The sequence below is a fragment of the Polistes canadensis genome, unplaced genomic scaffold (genome assembly GCF_001313835.1).
Source record: "Polistes canadensis isolate GaletaPanama2010 unplaced genomic scaffold, ASM131383v1 scaffold_172, whole genome shotgun sequence".
In the NCBI taxonomy this organism is placed as follows: domain Eukaryota; kingdom Metazoa; phylum Arthropoda; class Insecta; order Hymenoptera; family Vespidae; genus Polistes; species Polistes canadensis.
In genome coordinates this window covers 193,875-203,139 of record NW_014569719.1, presented here as the reverse complement: position 1 = coordinate 203,139, position 9,265 = coordinate 193,875, and the positions used below count along the sequence as shown (strand labels likewise).

General features: G+C 28.1%; 2 protein-coding genes across 4 annotated transcripts; one reads left to right on the top strand and one right to left on the bottom strand.

Annotated features, from left to right (window-relative positions):
- On the top strand, nucleotides 1–4,355 carry LOC106789244 (inner nuclear membrane protein Man1). Of its 3 annotated transcripts, none has more exons than XR_001381977.1 (11): nucleotides 1–498; nucleotides 624–1,285; nucleotides 1,340–1,445; nucleotides 1,510–1,718; nucleotides 2,212–2,429; nucleotides 2,499–2,627; nucleotides 2,757–2,886; nucleotides 3,152–3,425; nucleotides 3,525–3,746; nucleotides 3,906–4,043; nucleotides 4,128–4,355. XR_001381977.1 is itself a non-coding variant. In XM_014753309.1 (11 exons), the coding sequence occupies exons 1-11, from the start codon at nucleotides 314–316 to the stop codon at nucleotides 4,277–4,279; spliced, it is 2,442 nt and encodes an 813-aa protein (XP_014608795.1). In that variant the 5' UTR covers nucleotides 3–313; the 3' UTR covers nucleotides 4,280–4,355. The 3 variants fall into 3 exon arrangements, 2 of the variants coding, with proteins under 2 accessions (XP_014608795.1, XP_014608794.1); XM_014753309.1 differs by having other exon boundaries at nucleotides 3–498; nucleotides 1,540–1,718; nucleotides 3,859–4,043; XM_014753308.1 differs by having other exon boundaries at nucleotides 4–498; nucleotides 3,859–4,043.
- Nucleotides 4,356–5,561: 1,206 nt separating this feature from the next.
- Nucleotides 5,562–8,843, bottom strand: LOC106789250 (ATP-binding cassette sub-family G member 1-like; the record flags this gene model as incomplete). Its single annotated transcript, XM_014753321.1, has 9 exons — nucleotides 5,562–6,443; nucleotides 6,523–6,641; nucleotides 6,839–6,994; nucleotides 7,077–7,177; nucleotides 7,497–7,665; nucleotides 7,803–7,948; nucleotides 8,122–8,235; nucleotides 8,336–8,546; nucleotides 8,670–8,843. Coding segments are annotated over 9 exons (1,413 nt in total), but the record flags the coding sequence as incomplete, so codon positions are not given.
- Between the last annotated feature and the right edge of the window lie 422 nt (nucleotides 8,844–9,265).

The window sequence follows — 9,265 nt, the reverse complement described above, 5'->3', positions numbered from 1 at the left end:
GTATAGAACGCCTTCGGCTGATGCGTATAAAACTATGGCCGTTAGAAAATTGCGCCATGTTTTAGTTCACGAGTGAATTGTTTTCCGAAAGTGAATATATTAAAGTAATCTTTCTTAAATATTCTATTTCTCGAAGATTGACGAAGAAGTAAGCTTGAAAAAGTTTCACGTGTTAGCACGATAAAATAGGTCAAATAAAAGTAGCCAAAGATAAACAAATTATTGGCAGTAAAGAATTTAATTTCTTAGTTCTTTTTAATTCATCGTGGGTAAATTTGATCCGTGTGAGATCGAACTGTTTAAATATTTCAGTATGGTATTGGTAAACAAAATGTCGGTAGATAATCTCAGTGATGCAGAATTACGTAGTAAGCTTATGGAATATGGATACCCGGTAGGACCTGTAACACAGACAACCAGAAAAATACTTGCTAAAAAACTAAAGACTCTTATTGAAACCCGAGGTCTTGCTGGAACGCGTCATTCGTTAGCTGCCAGGTATATACGTTACACTAAAATACCTTCCTATTTATATTAATTATCAGAATGTTAATAATAGAACTTGACTTTAAGATTTCATAGGAAGATATTTATATTATACAGAATATATAATCCATTTACAGATACAGCAGCGATGAGACCGATGAGGATACAGCTTCAACCGTTGTTAAAAAAAAAAAATCAGCATCTAATACTCGTCGACAAACTTTGGCCAATCCTATGCCCCCACCATCTTCTATGATACCAGCACCTTCGGAAACTAAAAATTTGATGAAAGATCCCAACGTAGAAATTGTTGATAATATTATACCAGAGCCGGTTGGTTCATCAACATTTTCTAATCGTACCATTACAAGTTTACAAAAGAAACATACAAAGATTTATAATTCAGCCAATCGATCAGATGGTTTAGAAACTGGTTCCGATTCAGATATTAGAGAAGAAAACGAGTCGTCGAATTATTTGCAAAGTAGATATTTAACTAATGTTGGAAAGTTGTATGGTTCTAAATTACATACCGAGCCTACGGTTGGAGAAGAACCATCTTCAAAATTATACGAATCAAAGTCAAGACCTGTACATACTCCTAAAGATAATAAGTATGTCGAACCTCCTTTTAAAACTTATAATACTTTTATATCACCAACTAAGGAAGATACGAATGTAAGAGATTCGAGAGATTTGCTTTCGAACTATGACACTCCATTTTTATCAGAATTTACACGAAGGCTCAGTTCTAGAGCGACATTGGATACCCCTTCTACATCTCACTCTTCGATGAATAGTAAGTTATTAGAATGATGTAACGGAACATTATCTAACTAGTTTTCATTTGCAGGTTCTATAATACGAGACTCACCCTCTGTTTTTCCTGAAACATACAAGAAGGATTTAAATCATCATTTCTCTTCTTTAAAATCGTTGTGTTCAACTTTGCCTGCGGGGTATGTAGAAAATAATAAAATACAATTTTAAATCGATACGATGACATTGACAAGTTTTGTTCAGTTTAAGAACAGTTGATGCAATTACCGACAGATCTCGTAAAACTATTGGCAAAAAATTCAAGTCCAACTCGAATAAGGAAGATTTACGGAACAACCAAAATATGATATCTGTCTTCCTAGTGGTGGTACTTGCTTTATTTTTTGCAATCCTGGCAATAATATACTTGGGGCTGGGTGGTAAAAATGAAACTTTCCCATCATTATCAATGGGTAGGTATGCAGAAATATAATTCTTTAAGTATCATTTTATTTTCATATTATTGCTAGATAAAAACAAGTAAACAATTTTGCGTATTAGATAATTTTAATTAATTTTTACAATTATTTTACTAATATTATGAGATACACACGAACAAAACTAAAGTAACGTAATGTCCGGCTATTTATTTTTTGCTTTTTCTTTTAATTTATTTCAAAGATTGCTTTCAAACTTCATTAAGTGTTCAAAATTTAATAATGTACATCCTTTTTAAAAATGTCTAATAAATGAGTTGATTATATTATCAGTTTTCACGTTATTTCCTGTTCCCATTATTTCAATATTTTATTTTAAGATCGATTTATTACATTAAGTTTGTCGAATGAACTTTTATTTAAATCGCAATAATATAATTAGTTTTAATAGAATAAATATATAAATCACAACGAAAATCTTCTTGTATATAATCACATCTGTAAGAATTAACATTTTATGAATTTATAGATAGCGATATACCGCTGTGTTTTATGGGAACGCCTGATCTCAAAGCACCAGGAGTTAATTGTGTAATGAAAGAAAATGTAGAAAAAGTATTACTATTATTAAAACAACTTCAACCGGTTTTATTGAAAAAAGCAATATCTGTCCTATGCGACAATTCTAGTGATATACCATATTTAACGGACTCGGAAATTGAGGATATGTTGTTAAAAACTAAATTGGTATGTTTCTGACATTATTTTAAACACTTACAACGTATTTAAAATATATGATACAAGTGAATCTTACAGGACCCTCTAGTAGTGAAAGAATATTTACAAAATGCACAACTTCTTATTATTAAGAATCCTCAATGGGGTATTTCACTTATTGATGTAAGCGATGGCGATAAGACTTCTGGAGAAGTATTAAATTCGTTGGTAAATTCTAAACAAAATATTCACTTATTTCTTCTTCTCTATCACTATAATATATACATATATAAATTATGTTAATGTAATATATAAATTAAGGATAGTTGAAATAAAACATATCATGTTTTGTTGCAGGATAGTATATTTTCAGCACGTATAAATGGAAAAATTGGAATGATTATATTGAATCCAGATCGACCATTGCAATGTCATATCAAGAATAAGTTATTCACCATTTTTTCAACTCTCCTGATAATCTCCCTTGGTAAATTCCTGACAGATAGATTATTCGAAGAAAGCACCTAAAATATTCTCCAATTAACATGAATTTATTATTTTATATGTAACCCCCCCAACAACAACAAAAAAAAGAAAACAAAAAACAAAGTTTTATGCATGAGATATAAATATTTTGCATTCATGTGATGAGATATTATCGTGTTGACGAAATATGGACTTTTTTTAATTATCCGAATGGATATTATTTAGATATTATTTAGATATATATGATACTTATGATATATTCGTAGGCATTTTAGCAGTTATCGGAACGCAGAAATTATTCGTTTGGTATAAAAGATATCAAAAATCAATGGAAAGAGAACTATTTAAGCTAGTTAGCGAAATCATTAACATCGTTGAACAGCATCATCAAAATGTTGGATTATCATCCTCCGGTACGACGCAAGATACATTTCTTGCGATCAATCACGTGCGTGATAATTTGATTTTGCCGAAAGATCGTAAAAGAATGTCTAGTTTATGGGAAAAAGCTGTTAAATTCTTGGACGAGAATGAATCTAGGTAGGATTATATATTACTTTTCTATATATAATAATAATTAAGAAACACAATTCGCTTGCACGCAGTATTGTGAAATAAATTATTATTGTTCAATTGTAGAATTCGAAGAGAAGTACAACAAGTTGCTGGTGAAGAATTTCACGTATGGCGTTGGTTACCTAATAATACTCTTAACGTGTCTAACGCGCAAAGTCCTTCGTTGAATAAAAAATCCAAAGTATGGCAAGGACAAGCGTTTGAAACTATGGAAGGATCGGTTAATAGTTTAACTTGTTCGCCGACTCCCTGCTTAAAAATAAGACATATGTTTGATCCAGATGCGTATGTATTATTTTGTACGTCTTTTCTAGACTATGTATATATATATATATGTGTGTGTGTGTGTGCGTGTGTGTATATGTATATGTATATGTATAATGTTACGCGTATGTAGCGAAAATGACGACAACTGGGAGATCAAAATACAAGATGCCATTTTAGAAAAGTGTGGAGAAGGTGTGCAAATACTTCATATTCGAGTGGATCGCGGTAGCCGAGAAGGTTGCGTTTATATGAAGTGCACATCGCAGAGAGATGCTGGAAAAGCTTACAGAGCATTACACGGCTGGTGGTTTGACGGTAAGTTTCAAATTAAATATTCAATAAATATTTATTTTAAACGTACAAGAGAGAAAACGATTATTCTATGTGGTTCTATTTTAGGTCATTTAGTAACCGTCAAATATTTGCGACTTGAACGATATTACAAAAGATTTCCAGACGCTGTGCAATGCACGACGGCTTTGAAACCAAGCAATAATAAACGGTTATCCATGCAGGCACACTATTGGCAAAGTCCGTTAGAATCTAATTAATGGAAACTGTCCACCACATGCTCCATCATATCTTGCAAAAAAAAAAAAAAAGAAAGAAAGAGAAAAAAAGAAAAAAGAAAAGAAAGAAAAAAAAAATAACATTTATTTTATATAGTCGTTTGTATTTGAAATCTATGTGAATATTTTTATGTTTCGCTATAATCTCACAGCAATACAATGCGAAATTATTATAATTCGTATTGATCGTTCGGAATAAAAAAAGAAGAATCAATTTTTTTAAAAAAGTAAGAAAAAAAAAAAAAGAAACGTTTCCATCGTCATTCTTTAAAAGTCATTTTTACAATTTTATTTATCTGACGTTATTTAAAAAGAGGGAAAATAATAATAATAAAGAAAAAAAAAAACAAAAAAAAAAAAAAAAAAAAAAAAAAAAAAAANAAAAAAAAAAAAAAAAGCAACAACAATATTTCTCATCTATCGAAAGAAAAACTTTTATTATGTGTCATTTGTAAAAATGTAATGTAAAAAAATATTATAGAATCTTCGTATATAGAGTAATATAGGCGGGGGTACCAGATTATCAAAGACAAATAATAATCTTCCATCCTTTTAAATTATTTTTTATTTCTCCTATATTACTTCGTTTTGTTTTTCTTGTTCTTTTTTAACTGTCTCCGACATTAAATATTCTCTTTTTTTTATATAATATATATATTACGCTTTATTCATGGAACAATAAAAAATGCACAATTCAAATCAATATTTTTTTTCCTACGATTCTTTTTCTACTAATTGTTATTTTTATAATCGATCTACCGTTTGATATCTGGACCTGATTAATAACTAATAATGTAAGGACGTTATTTAATCTGTTAACCGTGGAAAAAAAAACGAATAATCATTTTTTTTCCCCTCCCCAAGGATGAATATATAATTAACTCGTTTGCATTTGTTTGTCATCAGGATTAATAATAAGACGTTATACATTTTCATTCATTTGAAAGATGTATAATTTACCTTGAAAGAGATAAGTGTTAATGCATTCATTTCCTCGGTTAACAGATTGATATTTAACTTTGAAGCCTACGAGTTGGGTGCTTAAGTATTGAAAGTGTCCTTAAAAGCACCCTATAATAGGTACACTATGATTAAGTTATAAATAAAGACAGAAGTCAATGAATAAATCTGTCTTATGTAATGTATTTGTACTAACTTTTTATTTTATGTTTAATAAAATTCAAAATCGGATATATACAAATTTTTAATCTTAATTTAAGAATGAAAAAACGATATTCGATATATTCTAATATAATAAACGTTCAATAGTAACAAAATATAAACCATCTTCTTCCCATTTAAGAAATATAACATTATGTAATTACTCTTTAGCACAAAAGTTATTAATTGACTTTGTACATATAGTCGTCTGTCTTTTATTTTAATATATATACATATATATATATATATATATCCGAATATTTAAAATTGATCCCCCCTCAAACTGTTTTACTATTAAATGATTTTACAAAAACTATATTGCTCTGAATAGGATAACATGTGATACTCCTTATAAAAAAAAAAGAATAAAATATAACGATTGTAATAAAAAATAAAAAGCACTCTTGTATAAAAAAAGAAATAAAGTCTTAGAGTTAATAGTTACTATAATTAGTTGTAATAATTGGTCCCAGTAACGTTTACTTTTCAACTATACGTTACGGTAACGAGATGTCAACATATATATATATATATTTTATTTAAAAACATTTCATATGTTTCTTTTCGTTGTGAAAATAAATTATTCCTTCTTTATTTTCTCTCTCTCTCTATCTATCTTTCTCTATTTTAAATATATATTATCGAATACCTTTTGTTTACCATTAGCAACACTATCTATTTAAGTACTTCTTGTAAATGTATGTTTTTATCTACAAGCCTACTTATTTATACCGAGAAGAGAGATAAAAACAAACAAAACAATTATTTTCTAACGCAATGTAATTTCCATCGCAACGTGCAATATATAATAACGTGTAGAGAACAAATCCATGCAATTAAAACAATGATGACAGTTTGAAACTTGACCAATCTCATGCCCATTACTGATACAATTTTTTCCGATAATTCCCAACGACAATATATTTCCATGCAAGATTCTTTATCAAGACTGTAAATGCTTTGCATGATACCTTCGAATGCATACCTAAAACAATATTTAATAATAAAATGACAAAAGTAAATCTATATTATTATTATATATATATATATATATATATTCTTACCTGAAGAAACTGATTGAACATAATGGTTGATAAAACCATGCAATTTCATTGATTTTTAAAAAAAAACCTGCGAATAGGAACATCGGTATGCTCAATGCAGGAATAAGGAAAGTTCCGATCTGATAAAAAGAAATTAATTGATAAAATGTAAAAGGTAAACGATAAATTGAATTATCTTACTTTTATTTTTGTTTGGAAAACGTTTCAAAAAGTCATTTACTTAAGATCCGTACATATAAATAATATAATTATCTTAATAATTAATATTTAATAGAGATAAAATACATAACAATATTATTTGTTTTTATTCACTTACATCAGTATTAAATGCTGCACCTACTGCTATTCCAACTGATTGAGCAAGAATAGTATGCAGGATACAAATTAACCCAGTTTTCATAAAACTATTCCATTCCATTGGTTGACCGGTTAGATAATATGCTATAGCAAAAAAAAAAGTAGGACAGAGTAACTGAAAAACAGAAATGAAAATTTTATGATTTTTTCATTTAATACTGAGTCACGTCAACAACAATATTTTGTTTCCCCTTTACCTGTAAAGGTAAATCTGAGATTATTTTTGATATATAATAAGGCATTAATTGATACCAATTATTTAAATGTTCTCGATAGAATACCGATGCCTCGGTAGGAACTGTAAAATAACAAACAAATATTACAAATATAATAATAAGAAAAATAAAATCAACTTGTGCATATATTAATTGTGCGTACAGTAAAGGTCATTTAAAATCGTATACGTTAAATTATTTAATATTCTGAATATATTCAAAAATTCATCATTTTTAAACAAACGTGCTCTTTGTATCATGTATATATATATATATGTGTGTGTGTGTGTGTATATGACAAACACATTAATATATTGATAATTTATTAACTGACGTAGTTAACGTTTTACGATTTTAAATAGCACTCTTACTCGCCATTGTATAATATTAAATATTGCTCACATATCTGTACAACTGGCATGGAGTTGGCGAAAAATAAAAATAGTAAAAAGAAAAAGATGCAAGAAATATTACTTCTAACTTTATCATCGTCATTACCAAAATCATAAAATATAGAGCCCAATAAAAGTGCGATTATTATGTGCACGGCCAGTCTTAGTTTTGTCATAGTCTGAAATGCAAATGAACATTCTACGCATCATCTCTACTATTTACGTATGTATAATATATTATATGTATATATTAACATTTATATAGAGACGATTATGCATTATACATTTTGCATACATTGTGTCATCCTTTACTTACATTGTCACGTATTATACATATAAAAGACCGTAATAATAAAATTTGTAATTGTTGCCACATGGATTGTTCACGATATTTATCATTTGTTAAATTATTTTTCTCATAAATTTCCGATAATTCCGTATTTACAATGGTATCAGTTGTATCTACAAAAAAACAAATTGTTTAAGTCATGTTTTAATATACCATTTATTTTATTTATATTTCATATCTCAAAAAAATTTCTCAAGAAATATCATCCTAACTTTTTAAATGTTAATACATATAAAAAAGAAAAAATACAAATTAGAATTATATATTGACAAGAAAACGTACGTACCACCACTCGTATTGTACAATACATTTTTCGATTTACGTTCATTGTATTTATCCGAATTGATTTTTTTAAGATTATTCAAATCTCCCCCACGTTGATCAGTCACAACTTCGAGAACTATAATTCGAAAGATTTATATTTGAATTTATTTTATAAACTATTATATAAATTAATTGATTTATAAACAATGACAAAAAAAAGAAAAGAAAAAAATTACCGAATTCAGCTATATTATAAAAATCTGGACAAACGTATCCAGCGTCCTTGAAAGTGTCCAAAACATTTTCACGAGGTCCGCAATATACAGTTGTACCTTGATTCATAACTATCATGGTATCGAATTGTGAAATCATTTGACTGCTTGGTTGATGAACAGCACAGGCTACCGTACATTCTGAATTTGACATCGAGTGCAACATGTTGATGATCTATGGGGTATAAACTCGTTCGAACGAATATAACTTCGATCCAAAAAAAAAAAAAAAAAAAGAAAAGAAAAAAACAAAAACAAAAATGTTATTAATTAATAATAAATCATTCTATATATTAACCTGATTAGATGATGAACTATCGAGACCGCTAGTTGGTTCGTCTAAAAGTAAAACAGCTGGTTTTGTAACAATTTCAATACCAATCGAAAGTCTTTTCTTTTCACCGCCACTTAATTTTTCTACAGGTGTTTCAAGGCATTTGGTTAATCCAAGATTTTCCACGATTTTATTAACCTATCAATCAATTATTTTCATTTATTATTATTATTTATATATATGTTATTGTGTAAAAAAGTCGAAATTAGATAATGTTAACATTCACACATATTAAATATGTTGATTAAAGATTGAATATTTAGGTTTTGTTTTCATATATTTGAAAATTTCGGACATATAACAAGAAATCATGTGAATCTTGACATTATCCACTTTTGATCTTTCACGGTAACGTGTGGATTATTTATTTTGAAAATTGCGTAAATTTGTTTTGTTTTGTTAAACAAGTTATCGCATAATTTGTGATTTATTTAGTGTGTTTCAATTGTTTTTTGTTTTTTTTTAATCAATTAATATTTAATTTATTTAAAAAAAATTCCAATATTTTATTTAAATTAGAATTAACCTATAGACAAAATATTGCGTAACTGATAATTACG